The sequence below is a fragment of the Gobio gobio genome (genome assembly GCF_949357685.1).
Source record: "Gobio gobio genome assembly, chromosome: 10".
Taxonomy (NCBI): domain Eukaryota; kingdom Metazoa; phylum Chordata; class Actinopteri; order Cypriniformes; family Gobionidae; genus Gobio; species Gobio gobio.
In genome coordinates this window covers 43,577,411-43,603,619 of record NC_137116.1, presented here as the reverse complement: position 1 = coordinate 43,603,619, position 26,209 = coordinate 43,577,411, and the positions used below count along the sequence as shown (strand labels likewise).

At 37.7% G+C, this 26,209-nt stretch overlaps 2 protein-coding genes across 2 annotated transcripts; both read left to right on the top strand.

The window, feature by feature from the left end:
• The first annotated feature begins 4,940 nt into the window (after positions 1-4,940).
• Positions 4,941-7,387, top strand: ela2 (elastase 2). Its single transcript, XM_079827133.1, has 8 exons — positions 4,941-4,987; positions 5,151-5,239; positions 5,403-5,500; positions 5,644-5,766; positions 6,452-6,588; positions 6,669-6,814; positions 6,956-7,108; positions 7,227-7,387. The coding sequence occupies exons 1-8, from the start codon at positions 4,951-4,953 to the stop codon at positions 7,242-7,244; spliced, it is 801 nt and encodes a 266-aa protein (XP_079683259.1). The 5' UTR covers positions 4,941-4,950; the 3' UTR covers positions 7,245-7,387.
• A 1,468-nt stretch (positions 7,388-8,855) lies between these two features.
• Positions 8,856-25,849, top strand: fhad1 (forkhead-associated (FHA) phosphopeptide binding domain 1; the record flags this gene model as incomplete). The annotated part of the gene is made up of 27 exons (XM_079826342.1): positions 8,856-8,951; positions 9,131-9,337; positions 9,565-9,703; positions 10,652-10,746; positions 10,853-11,083; positions 11,736-11,859; positions 13,355-13,491; positions 13,576-13,644; positions 14,114-14,221; positions 14,309-14,374; positions 15,812-15,964; positions 16,068-16,263; positions 16,388-16,458; positions 16,546-16,644; positions 16,876-16,998; positions 17,616-17,970; positions 18,142-18,241; positions 19,052-19,158; positions 19,235-19,394; positions 19,537-19,630; positions 20,822-20,972; positions 21,092-21,189; positions 21,426-21,521; positions 21,656-21,882; positions 23,327-23,474; positions 23,868-23,948; positions 25,670-25,849. The coding sequence occupies 27 exons, from the start codon at positions 8,856-8,858 to the stop codon at positions 25,847-25,849; spliced, it is 3,711 nt and encodes a 1,236-aa protein (XP_079682468.1).
• Between the last annotated feature and the right edge of the window lie 360 nt (positions 25,850-26,209).

Here is a 26,209-nt window from a genome sequence, read left to right as displayed (position 1 = left end):
GGAGGCCATTTGAGTATAGAGTTCATGAGTATAACTCACTATCATGTTCAAGAAACCAGTTTGAGGTGATTTGCGCTTTGTGACATGGAATGTTATACTGCTGGAAGTAGCCATAAGAAGATGGGTACACTGTGGTTATAAAGAGATGGACATAGGCAGCAACAATATTCAGGCTGTGATATTCAAACTATGCTCAACTGGTACTAAGGAGCCCAAAGTGTGCCAAGAATATATATCCCCCACACCATCACGCCACCAGCACCAGCCTGAACCGTTGACACGAGGCAGGGTGGATCCATGTTTTTATGTTGTTTACGCTAGATTCTGACCCTACCATCTAAATGAAATCAAGCAGAAATCGAGACTCTTCAGACTAAGGCAACATTTTTCCAATCTTCTATTGTCCAATTTTCAGTTTCCTGTTCTTATCTGACAGGAGTGGCAATCTGCTTCAAGGTTTGCCGTGTTATGCGTTTAGAGATGCTCTTCTGCAGACCTTGGTTATAGCGAGTGGTAATTTGAGTTTCTGTTGCCTTTCTATCAGCTCAAACCAGTCTGGGCATTCTTATCTGACCTCTGGCATCAGCAAGGCATTTTCACTCACAGAATTGCTGCTCACTGGATATTTTCTCTTTTTGGGACCATTCTCTGTAAACCCTAGAGATTGTTGTGCATGACAATCCCAGTAGATCAGCTGTTTCTGAAAGACCCGTCTGCCAGGAACAAACATATCATGTTCAAAGTCACTTTTCTTACCCATTCTGATGCTCACTTTGAACTTCAGCAGATCGTCTTGACCATGCAACTCAATCAGCTCCCTAGTTTCCTAGGTTGTGAATCAGTATAGGGTATACATGAATGTGGCTGACTCCCTGATCAGTGCCCTGACTACTGAACTAGGGAGCTGATTGTGACACACCCGATGTCTACATGACTTAATGCATTAAGACGCTGCCGTGTGATTGGCTGATTAGATTGCGTTAACGAGCAGTTGAACAGGTGTATCTAATAAAGTGGCCAGTGAGTGTATATAATGGCCACAAATTAAGAATTAGTTCTCTCCTTTTAGTAAATGGTGACCACAATTCTTGACAACAATTTACTAATTAGCTCATTCATTTTAGTTAAAAATGAGTTGCCATTACTTTTAAATTAATTTGTGGTCGTGGCTACGTTGAACTAATTTGTTCTCTCGTTTTGATTTAACTAACCACAATTACAATGTGGTCATGATTTAGTAAAACAAATGATCGTATTGTGCACACAATTTACTTTAAATGAAGGAACGAATTAGTAAAACGTGCTGACTAATTATTAATTTGTGTCCAAGATATACATTTGTTCCCGCTGCATGTCATGTGCGGGGCTGTGTAATTTCTTAATTACCCATTTTTTATAATATGCGGTAACTCTGCATCCCCCTCACTTAAGTACTAAAGTCTCTTTGGCCATACCGTAAAGTGGTAGAATCCCAGCCATAACGGATAATGATCTTGCTAGGGGAGATGGCGACAGATCCACTCTCTCTTGCTCCATCAGATTATGTTTTCCCGAATACACTCCGTAACGTCTGCCACTGCTGCAAGGCCACAAAAGGAAAGACAAAACAGTTCAGAAACACTCCAAGTATGAAACATTCATTTATAAAAAGTACTGTAGTGATACCACTGTAGTAATGACATCAAGTGATAACACCACTGTCTTCTATATAGAACCTAAAAGGGGTCTCATCATGGGATCATGTTATGGACTTATGGAGTTATGGAGTTGTAATTAATTAATTCTGCTGGCTTCTAAGATTCTCAACCTATTCCTCAGCCTTGAATCAGACAAAGTAAACAGCCCTAACCCACAAAGCACTCACCTGATGCAGTGAGCAGCAGTCAGAACCCACTAACTGGAAATAAGGCTGCCACCGCAAGTGTTGTACAAGCTACTACCACTCAGAGAACAGGCGCGCCGTTGACACGGGGGACAGGGGGGGTCATGACCCCCGCAGTTTTGAAAAAACAGCAATCGACCCCTGCACTTTTGATAAGTGAAAATAGCCTGTGTGATTCGCTAACTAAAACTTCTGACAATGAACATCACATTCATCGACATAGGCTATATCGTCTGCGATAATATCATAATTGTCTGACATTATCGAGTATATCCCTCACACACACCCAGAGAGCGCACACATACACGTGATGTAGTCCTGTAGGTTAGACTACTGCAGGTGGGCATTTACAGGGCACACTTTCACTGCGTGATTTACTCTATATTTAAATCATTTAATATAGTGTAATAACTGGCAGTTATTCTGAAGAATGTGGGGCCCATGGTCGTGTCCCATACACCGCACGACCATGAGTGTCTCTGAGAATAGGATCACAGGCAGAACAGACCAGCAGGAGGCAGTATCACCTTCTTTCTCTTTTTATTCTGAACACAAAATAAGAACTACACAAGCAGGGCCATACATAGACATAATACATTTATTTATTATGTCTATGGGGCCATTCACATTCACATCCACATCCACACATCCACTCCCATACACATCTCTCTAATAAGTGACTTACATTTTGGACACTGCCTGTTTTCGCTCTACTTCGCCAATGAAAATAGTTTAAAACAAAGCCACAGCACTGTTGTGTCTCTGAGCAAAACACGCAGTGTTTTCATACTGAATGAATGAGCTTTTTGAACGAATCAGTTGAATCAATGATTCGATGACTAAGAAAAATTGAGATAATCAAAGGCTGAATCCGAAATCGCCCCCTAAACCCTTATTCACTATTCCCTACGTTAGTCCACTAATACAGTTTACTTGAAGGAGTGAATGAAAACGAATGAGTGAATTCGGACAGCGGTTGAGTGTACATCGGCTGTACACTCGTTATTGAGGTGCAATGTAAGACTGAATGAGTGCACTCAATAACGTCCACTATGGTTTCGGACACCACTACAAATGGCTGGCCCCTCTAATAATGCCCTATTTGAGGGTATAGGGGCCGATTTCGGATTCAGCCAAAGAATTTGTTCCTGAATGAATCAGCCGTTTGAATGAATTGGTTGAATCTCAATGTCTCACTCATTAACAGTGACTTGCTGCCATGTACTGGCGGTTTTAAATTCACATTTAAAGTATCTTTTCGTGTCTTAATTCATTTCAAATGTCAATATTCAACGTTTTATGTTTAAAACATCAAAACATTATTTATGCATTTGTAACTGCAGGTTATTCATTGTCACCTCTGAGCTGCATTAAACAGTCTAAATGCATCTAAATGCCACTTCATTCACTTCCTCTCCATTGCAAAGATACATTTTGTTATTTAATTTGATTGGTAACAGCCCTATTGTGTCTTATTATAATTACATTTTATTAAATTATGAAATCGACACAAAAGACAATTAGAAAATTGACACAAAAAAAAAATATTATAAAGGTAAAAAGGCCCATAAAAAGATAAACAAATCATTTGAAACTTTAAGGAAAAGATGATATCTGTCACTGCTGTGAACTGACCACCACACAGAATATCAAAAACTTTAGGAGTCAGCTGACCACAGCAGTCCTAAACCTGCCAAGGTACAGCACAATAACACATAGTTTAATTATAATTTTCGATAAAATCCTAGAAAATATCGAGATCATTTTTTTGTCAATATATCGCACACCCCTAATTAAAACCTATCAAAGTGGAATTGTGCAAGGTTGAAAGTTGAGACATCCCACATAAAAAGTCTGGTCAACAGGGGACAGATTTGGCATTCTGCAGGCATTTTGCTCATCTCTACGTTTTGATCATTCATACTTCTTATTTCACTTACTTCATATTGTAATAATAATCAATATTATTCTATTAATGATCAGGCAAGTTTATAATATGATGGTGGTCTGACAGTGAGCCTGAAGTGGTGTTCCGATATCTGGAAATCTGATCTTACTATCTGGGCTTTTTGAACACTCTAATTTGTCATTGACTCATATGCATTTGTATGATAATTAATAATTATACTACCCTCCTTGTGGTTACCATAAATAAAAAACTGTATTATCAGTCTTTAAGACTTCTTACCTCCAACAACCAGAAAGAGCACAAACTTCATGTTTTTAAACTGACCAATTCACTCTCAATTCGTCTTTTGGAATGAATGATTGCTTTAGAGAAAACATAGTCAGAAAAAAAGTAGTTCTGGTGCACATTGAACTTAATATTTCCAGTTCCAAATAATGTAGCTGTTGATTAACATGTTGAAGGTTTGTTCTCACATTTAGTTTTCCTGCAGAATCATCTTTTTTTTTAATAGTTTTTTTGTTGTCTTCCCTTAATTTCACCACCTGCATACTGTCTTCAGATATATAATTTTTGTCTCAGATGTATATTAGTTAAATCCCAAAACACACACACACAAATATTAAATATGCAGTGTTTGTGAAGCACAAAAGGCCATCTGGCTTTGGCAAGGGATTACTGTTCATATCAGCATGTCATCTGTGCGTTTCACAGGCCGCATTCATAAAACCTGTACGATAACTGATATTATGGGATGTTTATCTACAAGGCTAAATGATACTGGAAATGCTATCGGTGCATTGCTACAGGAATAGTAACTGGCCTGTAGTGCTGTCCAGGTTAGTTACTTTCAGGGTTGCCAGGTCTGCGTGATAAAACTAGTCTAATAGCCAATGATCCTATCCCAATGCTCAACACTTAAAATATGTCACTCCCATACCTAAACATCCTTTACAGTCACTGTATGCATTGTACACAATTCAACTTATAGTAGTAAACATAAACAGTCAGTTTTCCTGAAGGAGCTCCCTACAAGTGAACTAGCACAGTTGTATCATTGTTAGAATGGGAACTCGGGAACTATGGAATTAGACTACTTGGCAACCCTGGTTACTGTATATAAGTGATGGGTGTACGCTTGTAGCTACTGCAATCAGGCATCATGCAACTTGTGATCTTGGCTCTGTTCATTGCTGGCGGTAAGATGATCGTTTGTCTACTCTAAACTCTAAAAAGAGTTCAGAAATTCTCTTTGGTTCCTAAGCATCGGAATGAGCAGGGATATCTTTCACATTCACATGCATTGCAGCAAATGAACCTGACCAGACATGTAATTCATCATTGTGTGTTGTCTTGAAACAGCCTACGGATGTGGGCAGCCCACCTATAAACCTCTCGCCTCAAAGGTGGTGGGTGGAACTGATGTTAAACCAAACAGCTGGCCATGGCAGGTATTGTGAATGCTACAGTTCATTAATCTCATCCTAAAATTCTCTGCCATCAAATAGTAATTAAAAACACAGCAATGCGATTTTTTTAAATGATTTTGATTGTATAACTTAATGCACTGAAAAGAGCTCCAGTTCAACCCTCTTTACCTCCTCAATATTTCAGGTGTCTCTCCAGTACCAGAGTGGCTCCAGCTTTTATCACACCTGTGGTGGCACCCTGATCTCCAAGGACTGGGTCTTGACTGCTGCTCACTGCATCGGGTACACTGCTCCTTCTGTCACAATAGGCATCATGAAACATAATGCTGCATTGCTCTCATTGGCATTGAAGGGATGCGATGAATGTTTCATTCATTTTCATCGTGAGATGGACTAAAACTATGTCTTAAAATTTTGCCAAGCAGCAGCCGAACTTACCGAGTCTACCTGGGCAAGCACAACCTGGCAGTCGGCAGCGAGTCCGGCTCTCTCGCCATCTCTCCTGCCAGAATTGTCGTGCATGAGAACTGGGACTCCTACAATATCCGGTTGGTCCTCATCTGATTTTAATGTACTCTACAGGTCAAAAGTTTAGAATAATTACGTTTTTTTTATATTTTTTTATTAAGTATCTTATGATCACAAAGGCTACATTTATTTGATCAACAATACAATAAAAACGCTAATATTGTTTGTGAAATATTGTTACAATTTAAAATAAAGTTTTCTATTTTACAGAAATCATTCTAAAATGCTGATTTGGTACTCATTTATTAATATTGGTTCTTATTATTATAAATGTTGAAAACTGTTTTTGCTGCTTAATATTTTTTGTGTGGAAAACATGATACATTTTTCAGGATTCTTCAAAAGAACAGCATTTATTCAAAATCTTTTGCAACATTATAAATGTTTTACTGTCACTTTTGATACATTTAATGTGTCCTTGCTGAATAAAAGTATTAATTTCTTTGAAAAAAAATTGAATAGTAGTGTATCAGTTTCAACCAAAATATTACGCAGAAAAAAAAGTTTTCAACATTGATAATAATAAGAAATGTTTCTTGAGCATCAAATCAGCATATTACAATGATTTCTGAAAGATAATGTGACACTTAAGACTGGAGTATTGATGCTGAAAACTGTAACAATATTTCGCCATATTACTGTCGTAAGTAATTATTCTAGACATCTAATCTAAGAGTGTTTTTTGTTATGTATTGTGTTTTTCAGCAATGACATTGCCCTGATCAAGCTGTCAACTCCAGTGACTTTCTCCGACAAGATCGCACCTGCTTGCCTGCCTGATTCTGGAAGCGTCCTGCCTCACAACTTCTCCTGTTACGTCACTGGCTGGGGACGCCTCTGGAGTATGTGCATTTCCACTGCAATGCTATTTACTTATTTTCAAGCACCCCCAAAAAACTTTTTCCTTTTTCTCTATTTTCAGCCAATGGTCCCATTGCTGATATCATGCAGCAGGCTATGCTCCCTGTTGTGGACCACGCTACCTGCACTAAGTCTGACTGGTGGGGCAACCTTGTGACCAGCCTCATGGTGTGCGCTGGTGGAGATGGAGTTGTGTCCAGCTGCAATGTGGGTTTGACACTTGTTATTTATAGCCTTATTTATAGTCATTATCCCTAATGAGTGCTTATATTTGTGATATTTCATTATTAACAACCAGTATGTGTGAAAATGCACACTGATGTAAACTTTTGTTACTCACTGGTGCAGGGTGATTCTGGTGGCCCTCTGAACTGCCAGAGAAATGATGGCACCTGGGATGTTCACGGTGTTGTGAGCTTTGGCTCTAGCCTGGGCTGCAACTACCGCAAGAAGCCCTCCGTCTTCACACGTGTGTCTGGCTACATTTCCTGGATCAATAAGGTGAGCACACTTTACAAAACTGTTGGTCTTTTTCCGAGCTGACACCATTTTTTCCACATATCCTATTGTTGACATTCATTTAAGACGTATTAGATATTTAAACTGGCCTTTTTTTCAGGTGATGACCTCTTATTAAAGTGTGGAAGGTGTGGTTACTTCAAAATCATCATCATCATCATCATCATCAACAACAACAAAATGTGGAACAAAACTCTTGTCTAATTGACTTTAAAGAAGTAAAAAATAAAAAATATATATAAAAAACTGTATTTAATCATCTTCTTGTTGTGGTTATGTTATTATTGGCCTAATATATTTTTCCAATTAAATATCTAATTTAGATAATTCATTGGCTAAAGTGCTGTGGGTTGAGGTAGTGAATGCTGAGATAACCATTGCTTGAGCACTTTATGCCTGCTACGGACTGTGGTTTTGGCAATCCTATAATATCACTACAAAATAAGGGACACCCATTCACGCCCAGACCAGTCATTCTGAACCAGTAATCACTTTTTTGACAATTCTGAAATTCAAAAATGTTTAACGAATTTGTTTGCCCATATAATCTTAAGATATTTAGTTTAAGCTTATTTGGCTTGCTGTCTACTGATGAGGGGCTCATGGAAGCGGCTTCAACTCGAGCTCTGATAAACCCCCATAGTGACTAAATGATTATGTAGGGCAAGGGACCTAAGATAAAAGTGGAGTTTGGGGAGGTGGTGGGATGCTGGAACATCTGAGACTGAGGAGAGGTAAGCAGCTGTTTATACTCTGGCTTTTGGCAGTTGATTGAAAGATTAGATGGGCTCGCTCCTCCCTAAATTACGTTTGGAACTTCACTTAATTTTTTTATTAATTTAGGCTACTTAAATTATGACTATATTAAGCAATTATTTGTCCCATTTTTATCTAAATATATATATTTTAAATATCATAAACTTTATATGACATTTAAAGGCTACGACCACCGTTTAGGAGCCACAAGTGTAACGTTGAAAGACTGTTGAAAGTGTGCAGGTCGCATAAACAGAAGTAACGTTAGCAAGTAGGCTAGGCTACTGTATCACTTCATTATAGATTTAAAATTCACAAATGTTGTGTTTTGTTCAAAAACGTGTTTAATTACCTCGCACCGCCAAAATACATTCGCTTTCGAGCGACGGGAAATTAGGCTACAGAATTTTCTTTAAGTCGAACCAACCTGAGAGCCAAAAGTAATGTTGGAATAGAACGAGATATAAGAAATAAAATAATAAGTGAATAAAATAGGCCATTACAATAGTTTAAATGAAGGACTTAAATACTTAAGTATTTAAAATACTTCAAAAGTCTATCATTTATATTGACAACCTTCAAGTTCTGCGCGTGTCGACTCTCGAATGTTTCCACGGTGGGAGATTGACGTCCGCTCACCCAGACCGACCTGACTGCACGCCGTGTTGAAGGCGGGGCTCCACGGCCTTTGACGTTACCATGACACTCGTACACAACCTATTTAGAGACAGCAAGTAACAATGTCCATGAGCTGCAGGGTCGGACACGGTTTGGACGAATGCAGATGAAAACTCTTATTGGTGAGTTGTCAAGACGCAAGTATTACAATATACAGTACTATAAAAAAAAACTGCTGCTGCCTACTATGTTCTGCAAGTAGCCTAACTGAGGTTTTAAAAAAGACACGGATACAGAGACTTTCACTAAGGGTTGAATGTCAATTTTATTAGTTTTCTCTCCACTTCAGGTTGAAATGAGGGGTTACCTCAAAACTTTAAATTGGGTATTCAAACTTCAGCCTAAAAGAACTACTATAGGAAGACACAAAGACTCTGACCTCTGTCTACAGGTATTAAACTTTCTTTCCCAGGTGTGTCCACTAGTATGCCAATTCACATGGTCATTGATTTGACATTTAATTATATATCCTGTTGAGATGATAATCTGATAGTGGATATGACATTCTGACTCCTACTAGACATGCCACTAGAAATGACATTTTTTAAGTGTCTCATCTCATCTACTCAGAATAGTGGGGTGGATGAGTGTCATGCCACTATTGACTGGTGTGAAGGGGACAGCTGCTATGTTATTCGTGACTTAAACTCTGCCCACGGGACCTACGTCAACGACTGCCGGATACACAATGCCACTGTGCGCCTCTCTCCGGGAGACCAGCTTCACTTTGGCTACGGAGGATCGACCTATGAGCTCTCCATTGACAGCGAGAAATCAGTAACATTTTTGATGTGTTTGAACTCATAAGAGAAATGTTTATTAAGTTTATTCTGTATGTTTCAGTAGCATTTTATATCGACTTAAGTTCAAGTTCAAAGACACAAATAAAGCCTGTAATGTAGGCCTACAGATTCAAGTTTATATTACATAATTATATAATAAATAACATTCTAATATTTATATAAAATGTCATTCCCTAACAGTTTCCTCTTCTGGCTGCCCAGTCTCCCATTCCCCAGGCTTGGGTACGAGCTCGGACCCCTTCTGTTTCACCCCACCCTCCCACCAGACCTCGCCCCATGAGTGCTGGGTCTAAAAGGGGTTTAAATACACCGGATCGCAAAACCCAATCTAGCAGACCAGGTAGCAGTTAAAGTCTTTTTCAACAGACAATATAATTTCTTTTTTTAGTGAAAAATGTGTCACTGAACGAAGGCAAAGAACCGAAACGTTTGTACATCTTTATCTCCTATTAATAAAGTATTTTATATTTTCACATTTTTGTACTGATATATAGGTCTTGGCACCTAATTAGCGCGGTGAGTGTTTTGATTGTAAGGAAAAAATTACCTAATAAATTCGAGTATTACCTTATTTTTCATGATACCAGATAGGAAGACAATGGCCAAAATTAACCAAAATAAAAATATTGGTTTAGAAAAATTTGATTACACATTTATTATTTCTTAGTTTAGAGACTTCTTTAGAGACCTAAATCAGCGTTAAGTATTAAAAAGAATTTCATTAAAATAAAGCTGAAATAAAATAAAACATAAATATTACATGAAAAACATTTTAAACAAACTTGTTGAAGATTTTGAAATGGAAGAAGTTGAAGCATTAAGACGGCTAACTGGAAATAAACAAAAACAAAAACTGAAATAAAAAATACATTAAAACTACATGGTAATAATAAAAAACAAAAACGAATAAAAATGACAGAAGCACATAACATCATGACTAAACATTAAGTAAAAAAAGAAAGAAAAGCTCATTCAAAATATCAATAAATGCTATAATAGCACTGTATATAACTACTAAAATAACACTGGACCAAACTGATGGGAAAGAGTTCACATTTATTCATTTTGCAGACGCTTTTATCCAAAGCGACTTACAAATGAGGAATACAGCAAGCGATTCATGTTGAAGAGGCAAATAAACACAGGAAGTGCTCAAAATACAAAGTTTCAGACATTGCTCAGAGTAGCATAAGATATAATAGGAAGGGATGAAAGGAAAGTGAAAGCATGGATTTTTTTATTTCAAACTGGATACATTTGATTGCTTTTTTGGGGGATTTTTTGTCAGGAAGCTGGAGTGGTAACACAGGGAAAGGATGTTATTTAAGAAGTAAGACACAACCTCACGATTCTCAAAGCATTAACTCCTTGCCAATGGAGGAGGTGAGTGTAACTAGTGTACATTTGCTGGACTATCCATGCTATTGTTATGCCATCTCATAGGGCTAAAAGGCTTAAGCAATACACTGATAACTGTGTTCTCTCTCAGGAGGAGAGGTTTCATCGGCTCGGAGAGGGACACGTTCGTGTGTCTTTGTGCTTTGAGGATGAGTCCCGAAGGAAGGATGATGTGATCATGGCCCTGAAGGAGGAAGTGTCATCTCTCAAGCTCCAGCTGTCTCAGAAGAAGCAGGGTGATCCAGATGTCACACACAGACTTCGCTGCCTGGAGAGTGACATCAAAGAGAAGAAAGATCAGATACAACAGCTAAAGGAGCAGGTGTCTGCTTTGTTACTTTGCACTTTACATTATTTACTGTTTTGTGTAATGGATAAAGCATCAGCCTCAGGAGCGGGGGATTGTGACTTCAAGTCCCACCTGGGTCATGCCTATTTTGAAGGAGTGTAAGAATAGTATTAACTTAGATTATGTCAGCCTTCTGCAACTAATTGCTAGCAGCAGATTCACATTCATATACAAATACAAAGGCTGTAGGTTTGATTTCATGATACAACGTGTCATTTTTCTTGCCATTTGAGTTATAATTTAATTAATATTATAGTGCAGTAAAAATGTACATTTGGTAAATCTGGGATTAAAAGCCGCAATTATGCTACAGGACAAGAATGTGATCACAGAAAACTTAATGCGTTGTCTCCATCTTAAAAAAGAATCAGGAAACCTCTTATAAATGTTGCAATGACCCTAGTGGGCAAGAAGGTCCATGTGAAAGCATGCACTCTGTAGCATAAATACCCATTTTTGACTGTAATGTTTCAAGTTTCATTATTTATTTTATGTTTTAAGATTCAATTTCAGAGAGACATTTATTTGATGAAGCTAATTATTCTCTCTCGAAAACCCATCGGAAATCTTTCATGTGCTATTTAATTATTAACTGCCGTGAGCTTTATCTCTTTAATGGATGTAGATGCTGGATCTTCAGAGATGTTCTGGAGAGGTGACCGGTCAGGCTGTTACAGAGAGAGATCAGAAGATACGTAGTCTATCAGAACAGATGAATAAACTGAGGAATGAAAATAATTCCTCTACAGGTATGATCATAATTTAGGGGTGATATACACTATATTGACAAAAGTGTTGGGACACCCCTCCAAATCATTGAATTCAGGTGTTCCAATCACTTCCATGGCCACAGGTGTATAAAATCAAGCACCTAGGCATGCAGACGCTTCTACAAACATTTGTGAAAAAATGGGTCGCTCTCAGGAGCTCAGTGAATTCAAGCGTGGTACCGTGATAGGTTGCCACCTGCGCAATAAGTACATTCGTGAAATTTCCTCACTACTAAATATTCCACGGTCAACTGTTAGTGGTATTATAACAAAGTGGAAGCAATTTGGAACAACGTACGTGAAATCACAGAGCGGGGTCAGCGCATGCTGAGGTGCACAGTGCGCAGAAGTCAATAGCTTCAGACCTCCAAACTTTGTGTGGCCTTCAGATTAGCTCAAGAACAGTGCGTAGAGAGCTTCATGGAATGGGTTTCCATGGCTGAGCAGCTGCATCCAAGCCTTACATCACCAAGTGCAATGCAAAGCGTTGGATGCAATGGTGTAAAGCACGGTGCCACTGGACTCTAGAGCAGTGGAGACGTGTTCTCTGGAGTGACGAATCACACTTCTCTGTCTGGCAATCTGATGGACGAGTCTGGGTTTGGCGGTTGCAAGGAGAACGGTACTTGCCTGACTGCATTTTGCCAAGTGTAAAGTTTGGTGGAGGGGGGGGGGGGGGGTTATGGTGTGGGGTTGTTTTTCAAGGGTTGGGCTTTGCCCCTTAGTTCCAGTGAAAGGAACTCTTAATGCTTCAGTATACCAAGACATTTTGGACAATTTCATGCTCCCAACTTTGTGGGAACAGTTTGGGGATGGCCCCTTCCTGTTCCAACATGACTGCACAGAACTTGCAGACTGAACTTGACTGGCCTGCACAGAGTCCTGACCTCAACCCGATAGATCACCTTAGGGATGAATTAGAGCGGAGACTGCGAGCCAGGCCTTCTCATCCAACATCAGTGCCTGACCTCACAAAAATTCCCATAAACACACTCCTAAACCTTGTGGAAAGCTGTTATGTGAAAAGAATTAGGATGTATTGATCATTTTTATTATATATGATATGATATTATGAAATTATCAATTTGTATAAAAGTAAAATTTTAAGTAAACAATAGTATTATTTGTATGATGCATTTACTGTTCAATGCTGTTCTTTTGAGCTTTCTATTCATTAAATAATCCTGAAAAAATGTATCACAGTTTCAAAAAAAATTATAATTAAGCAGCACAACTGTCTTCAACGAGTAATGGCTGCTGAAAATTCAGCTTTGCCATCAAAGGAATAAATAAAAAAACAAAAAAAACATTTATTTTAAATTTAAATAATGTTTCATAATATTACTGTTTTACTGTATTTTTGATTGACTAAATGAATTAATTGAATTATCAATGACATGTTTTGCATACAGGCACCATCCTGTTATATCTGAGCAGTTAGTTACCCTGTGTTTTACTTCCATTTTTTATTCAGCGTTGATTAGCAGTTTGCAGAGAGATGTGTCAGCTCGAGAGAAACAGGCTCTTAAACTAGCAGCTGAGGTGGACAAGCTCAGACAAGATGTGAGACACAAAGAAGCCAATCTCGCAAGCATGATGGACAAGGTTCCTGCATCAGCACTTATGTTTTAATGATGCTGTTTTGACTTGATGTTTTATTAATAAAAAATAATGATTTCTCTTTTGTTTTAAAAGTTGAAAGTCTCCCAGAAGCATCAGAACGAGCTGCTTGCCAGGCAGAGTGAGGCAGAATCCCTCAAGAAAGTGAGTTTTCAGTTTCACTCACACCCAGGCCTGATTCTCCACACAGTGAGATTAGTGACTTTTCAGACCCCTGTAGTGACTTTTTTCCCCTTCAAAAACGTGACTAGTGACAAATCTAGCAACTTTTTGGATTGTTTGTTAAAGTAGTCAGTCACTATATCATACTCACTCCATTGTCTGACAGAAAATATGTCAATGTGAACAACTTTATTGGACATTCGGCTATATATTATCTTAAAATTACAGTATGTGAGCATGGATTAGGAGAGAAAACAGATGTAAACTGCCGACAGTTGGCGCATTAAGTCATCTAGCGGCATTTAACAACTTTTTGAGCAGACTTTAGCTACTTTCCATTGAGTATAGTTGGTAACACTGCTCTGTGTCTTATCCATTTGGCCACTGGGCCAGGCAATGCCAGCTTATGAAATCTGATGTCATGTATGTTCGTGCGTGATGTGCGCTGTAGGAAAAGGCTTCTCTGCTGTCAGAGATAGACAGACTGAAGCAGCTTAATGGGCAGACGCAGCAGAGAGAACAGAGAGTTCTAGCAGAACTCAAACACACACAGTCAAGGGTAAGTGAACTCAAGACAGGAACAACAGTCAAGTAGTGGTAAAGCGATTATTCTGGTGTCTATAACGTATCTGAAATTTCTTCAAAGTTTGATCGTTTTCGTGACCAGATCGTCAAGACTGCTCGTATTTCTGACAAAGAATCGGACCAAAAGGTAAGAAAATCTTTCATGCTAATTAGAAGCTACATTTTCATTCAAGGATTTTTCTCAAGCGCATCATTTTTACCGATATAGGTAATGGAAATGCTAATTATCAATAAATTTTTTCAAATGTTAACAAAATCTTGTTTCAGTTTAATTTGGGAATAAATTCTATGTTGATACTTCAAATGTCATGGAAAACTAGTTTGGAAAGACCTTTTGTTGGGAAAAGGGCTCTTAATGTGGCGTCACATGACATCCATACATACCCCCAGCAGGCACCGGACGTTAATATGACGTCAGATTGACGTTGGTATTGGACGTCAAATTAACGTTGGCATTAGACCTTGAGCTGACGTTGAATTTTGGTCACCTGACGCCACAACCAAAATGTAACCAAATATCAACGTCTTATGACGTTGTGTGCCTGCTGGGCCCTTATAAAAAATAAGTTTATTCAAATGTGCTATTAGTATACTAAAAATATGAAACTTTCAGTCTACTTTTTATGTCACTATCAGAAATATACTTTATGTACTTCTCAGAAATATACTTAAAAGTACACTTAAAGGGTTAGTTCACCCAAAAATGAAAATGCTGTCTATTAATTACTCACCCTCATGTCATTCCAAACCCGTGAGACCTTCGTTCCTCTTCAAAACACAAGTTAAGATATTTCTGATGAAAATATCTTCCCCCATAGACAGCAATTTAATTACTACACTAGTGGTTTACTGAGAGTATACTTCAAAGTGTACTTTTATATACTACAAGATGTGCTACAAGTTTACTTGTAGTATAGTTGCAGTACAAAGGAAAAATGTAGTTGTAAACTAGTTTTCAAAACTAGACTCAAAGAATACTACTGTTACACTTAAAGTATACTTAAAATCGTACTTTTATACACGATTTATACATTTTTTATAAAAAAGTGGGCCAATTTAGTCCCAAGTAGTATTTAAATAGTACACACTACATACAAGTATACTACTAGTACATTGATATTAGCATATTTACTACATAAAGTTTACTTAAAATATATTTGTATACTTAAAATTATTATATATACTTAAATAATATATATAACTTTACTTACTTAATAATATTAACTTGAAGTATACTTATTTTTATAAGGTAAGAAATTAAATAGAAATGTATCTGAGAGACGGATATAGTTTAGAAATAGATATAGTCGAGTAGACCGCATTTATGATTTTTTTTACTGGTGCTTTTTTGTCGTTTTGGAGCTTGACAGCTTCAGTCCATATTCCCTGTCATTATGTTGAAAAGAATGGCCAGGATTTAAAAAAAATTGTCTTTTGTGTTCCACGGAAGAAAGAAAGTCATGCAGATTTGGACAGATATGAGAAAGAGAGTGAGAAAAAAAGTTTCTGCCAGAATTTTTTTGTTATTATAATAAAATAGTCTTGTTTGTTTCTGATTTTGGAGGTATTGGACTGTGTATCAGAGCTAATGGAACAGATGGAGATGTACAAAACAAAAGTGCTTGACTTTGAAATGAAATTCAAAGAGGAAGCTCACACGCAGAGTAAAATGTTGGATGAGACCCAGAAATTTAGAGCCAGACTGCAAGAATGTCAGGTATTAGAAAACTTGATTATGCCAAGTAATATTGTATGTTTGTGTTACAGCAATGCACAACATGTTGCACAGCTATATGATATCTCTTTGCGCTTGTATACAGAGTCGAGTACAAGATGCATGCATTGCGGACACAGTGCAGATGGAAATATCTGGACTGCAGGACATGAATTTGAGTCCTGTGCTCAGCTGGGTTCAGGAGCATTCGCTGTTTATACTGAACCTCCTACGCACAGTGCTGAAAAATGCTACTCAGATGTTAAAGGCAGCAGGGGTTGATGTCTCTTTGAAGAATGGAGGTAAGGAACAGAAAGTTTAAAGAGATTCAGCAGAACTGGGTTTGAAAAACTAAGTGATGCACTGAATTTCAGTGCATTTTACAGAAGAGTTGTCTGAATTATTGTTATGATTTGTTTTGTCTAGGAGTATCAGGTGCCTTACAGATTTTATGCCAGGACCACACGGACATCCAATCAGAGCTCAGGAAACTAAAGGTATTGCAGCGAAATCAGTTAAAGTAAAAAAATCAGAAAATGAGTGATTCGTAAGAAACATGACTGTCTTTCTTTCCCGTACTGAAGTCAGAGATGCAAAAGCTTCAGGAGACAGAGATGCAGAGCAGAGATCTTCACAGCAGGCTGGAGTTCATGCAAAAGCAGTTTGAGTTGGAGAAACTTCAGGTGCTGCTGCCTCTCTCAAAAACACCAAAATTTAGTCTCTGAGGCATAGGCCTCTTGAGGGATGGTCTCATTAGATTGTCATTTAGCCTTTTCAGTTATAATTAGAAGTGAAACTCATCCCAGTTCCAATGGAAATTCATTATTGAAAGTGTTCCAGAGAATTGACTCCAAGCTAATGGACTAGATTCATTAAATTAATTGAATTTACTATCAAATTTGGTTTCTCTGAAGTTTTTCCTGCCCTTTGACCTTTTAATGATGCAGGCAGCTGAGCGACAGAGAGAGATGAAAAACACACTAATGCGACAGCTGGAGGAGGTCAAGGCTGAGCTACAGTTAGTGAGACAAACTGAGGTGAGTTAAAACTAAGAATTGAATTCATTCCATAAAAAACAAAACTGACCTCAACTCTCAACACGTGCTCCATCTCTATATTTGACCTGGTTTCTGAGAGTCTAGTTTCCTAAATATTTACCCATATGTGTTAGTTCCCATCATATAGCCGTATTGGTTGTTTGCTTCTCCCTTTGACACATATTAAAGCCCATTTCTACCACATAAAAAGAATCATAATTATATAAATATTGGTTAATCATAATTATGACAAAAAAAGACACATTTTATTTACTTTTTAATACTATAATTATGACTTGTATGTCATAATTTAAGCATTTCTAGCACATGACCATATTGGTCATTTGATTTTAAGACATAAAAAGTTAAAAATTATGAGGTAAAAAGGTCATAATTATGACTTTAAAAAGTCTTTGATGTCAGTTATTACTTTTTGCCATAATTAAGATTTTTATGTGATAATTAAGACTTACTGTAGTATGTGTTTGACCTTTTTATCTCATAATTATGATTTACCAAAGCAAGCGTTTTCTTATGTAATGGAAATGGGCTTTCAAATGACAGTGATAAAAAAAAAAAACTCCATAACTATAACTATAACTTTATTGCCTTCCAAGAGTGCCTTGCGCCGGGAGATAGAGACACGCAAGGCTGAGTGGCAAACCAAGATGGAAGAAGCCAAGATACAAGAGGCAAAGTTGAAAGAAACACTCCGTGAATTACATCTTAAAGAGGAGAAGAGGAACGAGAAGATGAAGCAGTATGATGAAAGAGAGGCAAAGGCCCTGCAGAGAGGAGCTGAAGAGGAGAGAGAGAAACACAGGGTCGAGGTAGAGGAGTACAGGGAGCAGGTGCGACAGCACGCATACACCATTGTCGCAATGGAAACACGAATAAACAAAGCCCAGCAGAGTGAGGAAAGACGGAGAGAGACGGAGGAGGAGAGAGACTCACTGAAGGATCAACTCAAAGGTGAATTTTATTGAAACTCACTTATTTTACATTGTTTTGAAATGCGGCAGTTTCATATGTTACCCATAGAGGGCAGCTTCTTTAAAGCCTTAGGTTCCTAATTCAAACTATGTGTCCTACATGTGTTCTGTGTTCATTATCATGTTTCCCCTTGTTGTACTCGTCCCACAGAGGCACTCAATAGACTGGAGGTCTTTGAAAGCAACAGCACATCTTACACATCAGAAAAACAGGGAATTCAGGAACTGGATCAAACCATAACATCCCTCCGGTATAATAGAGCTCCCATGAATACTATCACTCCATTACCCATCATCCAAAAACTATGTTGTATATTAATATTCAGAGTATTTATCCATTAGGCCTGCCCCGGAACCGATTGCAACAGCTCTGCGTATGTAAGATTGTAGCTTAGAGATTTATATATTGCAAGTTACTTTGCAAACCAATTTCCTTACTCTGTCGTCACATTCACAGGAGAATATCCATACAGTGTGCGCTTGTTAATGCATAATGCATGAAGTTCATTATTTATTCATGCATTATTAACGAAAAACTCTTGCTTAATAACTAATGACAAAGCCCATGTTTTTTTCTTTAAATCATCTCATAGATCAGGCACTGTTAAATTGTAGCAGCAAATATGCCTCTTTTTCTACCTCCTTCCATTTTTTACTATCCAATTACTGTCAAAATCTTGTAAATCTTCTAAATAATTTATAAATTATGATAACCACAGACAATATATACATCATTTATTATTATTTATTTATAAAAGAATCTCTTCTCTGATGATGTGTTTACTGGTGCGAGGGCGGGGCAACCTGTCACTCACATGACATCACAGCAATAGGAAACCACAACTATCCAATCAAATCCCGAAGGACAAAATCAAATCCCGTCCTCCTTTTTTCACTCTGATATGAATCACAATTGGGAAGAAAAGGCTATTGCACTTTTGTGTTTCATGCCGACTTTAAACAATCTACACTGTTCGCTATACTCATACTCAATTTACTGTTTTCAGAATATATTCTTGTATGTGAGAAATCAGTCACGCAGTATCTAATTTGTTCTGCAGGGCATCTCTGGTCTCATCCCAACAAGAAGTGGTCAGTCAGAGTGAGATCATCGATGCCTTAAGTCGTGACCTGGCCCAGGCTCATGCTCGGCTCTCTGACATGACAGGTGCCGCAAAAGCAACACAATGCGAGTACAACTGCTTTCTGTGTTTGTGCTTCTAAACGAGTGTCTGTCTGTGCAGGACAACTAAGTGAACAGCAGAAGCTGGAGTTGGAGAGTCATAAAGCTTTAGTTGTAGACCAGAAGATTCAACTGAGCATGCTCGCACAGAAGCTTACCATGATGTCACAACTTGTGGAACAGAAAGATGAAGAAACAAAGAAGCTGGGAGAAAAACTGAGGTACGACCTGCAATGGCCTCAAACTTATCTTTGCATTATAAAACAAATGATCAAACAAAGTAGTATTTTTTTTTAAGATAGCACATCTCTGCTAAATGAATCCACAACATGTTCTGAGTAGATATTGTTCCATTTTTGTTAGACAAACTGAGGAAGACCTGAAGAGTAAAGCAGCAGCATACAGAGAGATGGAGAACACAAGCCTTGTTCTACTTCAGCCCTCAAGAAACACTAAAGTGAGATCGGCAACAAACTTGACAAGCATTTACAAAACTGAAATTATCTATACTTTAGACATTTTTTATGGAAAATCGAGACAAGGGAAGATAAAGAAGAAAATATGCTCTGTTAAATTTGTTGAATAATAATAGTATATTGAAACATAATAGCTGAATGAGTCACAAAGAGCAGGGGTTTTCAAACTGGGGTTCGTGAACCCCCATGGGTCCTCCAGAAGGTTCAAAGGGGTCCCCAGAAAATTTCAGAGAATAAAAAGACAAAGCAAAAATTTATAAAGTCTACTGAACATTCTAACTGTTTCATTTCTAAATGTTTCTCTCCTTTCTTGCCATATACATACTTTCCAGAATTGTATGTGTTTGCTTTGTATCTTTCTAGTGAGTTTTTCTCACTATAGTCCCCTTTATCTTGCTCACTGGGGTTGTAAGGCAGTATTCTTAATGCAGTACGTAAGCTGCTTACATACATTTATTGTGAAAGTTGCTCATACAAATAATTTTTAATTGAACACGTTCTTCAGGTTTATACATCCAACATTAAGTATAACCAATTTATGTTTGGAAACAATATGTTGTATTTATAATGTCACACTTAAATGTTTTTTCATACACAAAAATATATAGATGTATTTTAGGAAGGGGGTCCCTCATTAAGGTTCATCATATTTGGGGGTCCTTGGCATCATAAAGTTTGAAAACCCCTGCCATAGAGTGTGCCTGATATTAGCCTAAAAAACACATCTGGGTATAACCGTTTAAAAGTTTGGGGTCAGTAAGATTTTTTTAATTGATCAAAAGTGACAGTAAAGACATCTATAATGTTACAAAAAAAATCTATTTTAATTATGTAACACTGAAGACTGGAGTGATGGCTGATGAAAATTTAGCTTTGCCATCACAAGAATAAATTACATTTTAAAATATATTAAAACAGAGAACCGTTATTTTAAATTGTAATACTATTTCACAATATTCTCTTTTTAACTGTATTTTTTCTATCAAATAATTGCAATCTTGCTGAGCACAAGAGAGAAAAACATTTAAAAATCTTACCAACCCCAAACTTTTGAATAGTAGGGTACATTCACCCAAAAAAAGGGAAACAAATGAACGGGGTCACAAACACAGACTCTCATAGATCACACATGGACACTTTGCTAACTTGTTATATGGATGTTGTTTTCTCAGGATGTGGCACTCATGACAGCTCCTAATGATGTCATCAATCAGGGGTCAAAACACAAAGGTCATCGCGGCGAGGAAGCGATACTTCACCAGCAGGAAGGTTTGCGTGACACGAGGGAGCGAATCAGAGCTCTAGAACAGAAGTGGCCTAGCAGTGAGTCTTACGATCCATTTGAACTAATGATCAAACCTTTGGATGCGATCCTGATCTGATCTAATTTCAGGCCAGCATTAACCTTCTACATTATCAATTTTCTTCTGTGTGGTTTTCAGAGCGTCTGACCCAGCAGGGGGAGCCAGACAAGCAGGGTTGGATGAAGACTCAGAGGCTTCAGAGATCTGCAGCTCACAGAGGGTCCATCAGTTCTGTGGTAGTAGCTTCACTGATAACGTACATTTCAGTACTGAATCCAGTCATGGAAAGTAAAGCTAAAATGCATATAAGATATTTTAAAATATTTTAGATTCTGCACCTCTGCAGGTCACTAATAAGCAATTCAATAAACTTGTGGAGTTCACGTGGTTCAAAGCAGAAGGGATACATTCTGTTCATTTTTGTGTGTGTTTGTATTTTGAGTGTTTACGTGTGCTTTTGTGACACATGCAGAGTGGTTTTGCGTTCCCTGAAGCTCTGACCGAGGCTGCACGAGAGCGTTCAGCCAGACTGGACATGTCTGATACTCTGGAGCTCAGTGAGAAAACAGTGAGTGACGCACAGCACGTACACATTTAAACTAAATTGTGTGAAAAGTGCTTCTGTGGCCATGAGATTGTGCTCTATTTTGAGTTTGTGTTAGTGAATCATTAATTAATCATTATTTGTTGTCTTTCGCTTAGTACCTGGAGCTAGTGCAAGTGCTGCGTGAGGCTCTGGAGCTCAGTGAGGGTGAGCTGTCGGGTTGTGCTAGTTTAAAGCACCTACCTCCTGGTGAGAGACAGCACATTGTCTCTATGAGACAAACAGACCTGGAGTTTGTGAGAACCCACTTTGAAATACAGAACAGCCAGAGCCAACAGCAACGACTACTGCTGCAGGAGAACCAGCGAGAGATGCACACACTCAGGTGCAAACAACAGAAAAACACACACTCGTGACAAATAATTCCCTCTCTTTCTTGAAAAAGTTGAATGTCAAAATAAGATAATAAAATAGGATGAAATAATGTATAATATATGTAATACGTACATACACTACCGGACATAATTTTGGGGTCAGATTTTTTTCCTTTAAATAAATGACATTTTAAATTTACATTTATGCATAATCAATACTTTTAGTCAGCAAGGTGCATCCTTGCTGACTAAAAGTATTGATTATGCATAAATGTACATTTAAAATGTCATTTATTTAAAGAAAAAAAATTACTTTCATCAAAAGTTTTCTATTTTAAATAAATGTGGTTCTTTTGAGCTTTCTATTCTTCAAAGAGTCCTGGAAACATGTATCATGGTTTTCACAAAATTATTAAGCAGCACAACTTATTATTTATTATTGATAATAGTACATGTTTTTTTTAGCACAAATCAGCATATTTGGATTTGACTTGAGTGATGGCTGCTAAATATTTAGCTTTATATATGTGTGTGTGTGTGTGTATGTTTAAAATATATATACAAATATATATTTAAAGGATTAATTCACCCAAAAATGAAAATTAGCCCATGATTTACTTACTCTCAAGTCAGTGAACTCAAGTGAATTGTTGTCTCGTTTATGAAGTCCATAAAAGTGCATCTATCCATCATATAACTGCTCCACACGGCTCCGGGGGGTTAATAAAGAAAAATATCAATATTTAAAACTTTATAGACTAAAATAACTAACTTCCGGCAGAAAGCCGTACGCATTTCGACTTACGGCAAAAGAGTAACCCCTGACACGATGTACAGGAGCATCGCAAGCTTTGACGCCTCTCATGGATAGGGCTCGGCAACAAACTCAAGCCCGTCTTCTCTTGTATATCGAAATCCTCCACCATTTCTCTTTAAAAATTCTCGTTTTAGACTCTAATCCATGACCTGTGTTTTGTTTTGCTCTATCCTCTGCGCTTCTGCGTTCGTCAATACGTTTGTGTCAAGGGTTACTCTTTCGCTGAAAATCATTGTGTACTGCAATCCGCCCGAAGGTAGTTTTTTTAGTCTATAAAGTTTTAAATATGATTATTTTTCTTACACAAACATGCCACTTCGCTTCAGAAGGCCTTTATTAACCCCCCGAATCCATGTAGAGCAGTTACATGATGGATAGATGCACTTTTATGGCAATTTATAACAATTTTCTGCCATTATAATGCTTGGATTAGCCAGGACTTTTTAAATATAACTTTATAACTAAAAATAGTTATAAAAATAATTTTATTCGTCTGAAAGAAGAATGTCATATACTCCTAGGATGACTTGAGGGTGAGTAAATCATGGGCTAATTTTAATTTTTGGGTGAACTAACCCGATATATAATTTTTCTTTTTTTTTTGCTGTTTTGTTGTCTGTGCTGTTTCTTTCTCTCAGAGAGAGACAGGTGCTGGGTTACCAGACACAGGCCGAGCTTGAGTGTGTGAAGGCAGAACTGGAGGCTCAGAGACAAGAGACAGACCAGCTTCACCAGGCTCTACAGGAAAGCATCAGCCAGCTGCAGAGAAGCCAGCAGGAACGCTGTGTAACCAACAGAAATAATAGGGTATCTTACATACAAGCTCACATAGAAAGTGAGAAACTGAACTGACACTAACTCATAAAGAGAAAAAAATAAAACAACAAGTCAAAAAGTTGCCCTTGCCACAGAAAACAGTTCTGATTCTTCCCTAAGTTTATAAAAACAATCCATTACAAAGAATCCAACATGCATTTCTGGTTAGAAAGTCTATGGGACCCTAATGCTTTTACTTATAAGTTAATGGATTTATTTACTCACTCGCGGATGCATGTCATGCCTTAAAATAGGCATTTTCAACATCTCAGACACACCGTCTCTCTGTCTCTCTATAGAGACACTTTTAAGTGGCTTCATAGCTCACCCAAGTGCCGTCTATAATAAATGCTTTCTCTGCAGGGCCTTAGTGCAGAGAGAACAGGCAGAAGGAGTGGAAGAGTGGGCCATCACAACTGTATACCAAAGGAAAGCTATGAAAAGGTACACTCAATGGCAACAGTGGATTAGTTTTGTATCAGTGACTTGATAAGTAGAATGTGTGTGTGTGTTTGATCTTCAGAACATATGTACGGTATAAATCCATGCTGTCTGCCACAGGCTGCCTGGGGTTTTACAAAGAAACTCCACACTGTGCAATTAATAGATTTTTCAGTAGCTCCAACAAATTTGTTCTTTCCTGAGCTCATAATCTCAGTGCTATTAATGGAGCATGAATATGTTCCTTTTCGTTTGATGTTAGACCTATTAAAAAAATGCAGATAAAATACAAAAATACATCTGTTTAATACTTTTGTTTGCCAAAATAATGTAATGCCTTTGAATTATCTTCATTTGGAGCGATTCTTCTCTCAAATATTTAAATATTACATTTATACTGTACAGGGACCCTCAGGGGAGATCGTTATGGCCCCTCCAAGAACCTCTCACCTCTGTGTACACAGTCCCTCTGATATATATCAGGTACAGTGGCAAGAAAAAGTATGTGAACCACTTGCAGAATCTGTGAAAATGTGAATAATTTCAACTTAATAAAAGAGATCATACAAAATGCATGCTATTTTTTATTTAGTACTGTCCTGAATAAGATATTTTACATATTTTTTTTTTTTACATATAGTCCACAAGACAAAAAAATAGCTGAATTTAAATAAGCCTGCTTAAAAGTTTATGAACCATTGATTCTCAATACTGTGTGTCGTTCCTTGGATGATCCACAACTGTTTTTTTGTTTGTGTGATGGTTGTTCGTGAGTCCCTTGTTTGTCTTGAGCAGTTAAACTGCACAATGTTCTTCAGAAAAATCCTCCAGGTCCTGCACATTCTTCAGTTTTCCAGCATCTTTTGCATATCTGAACCCTCTCCAGCAATGACTGTATGATTTTGAAATCCATCTTTTCACACTGAGAACAATTGAGGCACTCAAACACAACTACTAAAAAAGGTTCAAACATTCACTGATGCTCCAGAAGGAAACACGATGCATTAAGAGCCGGGGGTGAAAACTTTTGAGCAGGATGAAGATGTCCAAATGTTTCTTATTTTGTTTAAATATATATTTTTTTAATTTAGTACTGCCCTTCAGAAGCAACAGAAGATACTTACATGTTTCCCGGAAGACAAATTGAGTACAATTTACCTTGATCTTCAAATTCAATACGTTTTCACCCCCCAACTCTTAATGCATCGTGTTTCCTTCTGGAGCATCAGTGAATGTTTCAACCTTTTTTAATAGTTGTGTTTGAGTTCCTCAATTGTCCCCAGTGGGAAGATGGATCTCAAAATCATACAGTCATTGCTGGAGAGGGTTATATGCAAAAGATGCTGGAAAACTGAAGAATGTCTTAACTGCTCAGGACAAGCAAGGGACTCATGAACAACCATCACAAAACTAAAAAACAGCCATGGATCATCCAGGAAACGACACACAGAATTGAGAATGAATGGTTCATAAACTTTTGAACGGGGTTATTTTAATAAATTCAGCTATATAGTCTTGTGGACTTTATATAAACAGTTTTTATGTAAAATAAAAAATAACATGCATTTTGTACGATCTTGTTTATTTAGTTAAAATTGTTCACATTTTCACAGATTCTGCAAGCGGTTCACATACTTTTTCTTGCCACTGTATATTGTGTAAAATGTTGTAATTAAATATGTAAGCATTATTTGACAGCCCTCGGTTTTATTGTGTGTCCACAGCCCCCAGCAGTGAAGAAACGGATCTCACAGATGAAGCTGAAACAGAGAGAGAGTGAGGTGAATAATATGAATAAAGAAATGGGGCAGAAACAGCAGATCTGTTCAGTGGTCTCTGATTTAGCCGGCCCTCTGCAAGCCCCAGAGAGCTCCCAAATGCCCCTGCTCACAGAGGTCCACTGACATGGACATAACTTACCGTAAGACCACATATAATGCAACTGTGCATTATTCATACTTGGGTACAAGGATAAAACATTTTTAATATTAAATGATGTTATAATATTTCTTAATTGTGTCATTATTTGAGTGCTTATACAGTCAGTCTGTGCATTAGTGATTATGGGCCCCATCATACACCCGGCGCTATGCGACGCCATACTCAAAGTGTTTTTTGGTAGTTTCAACCTGACGCAGCGCCATGTCCACTGCGCAAATGCACTCATGTCCATCTGTTCGCCCATTGGTGTGCTAGTCTGAAAACGAGGTGTGTTTCTAGGTGCATTGTTGGCGCGTTGCTATTTTGAGGCAACTGAAAATGTC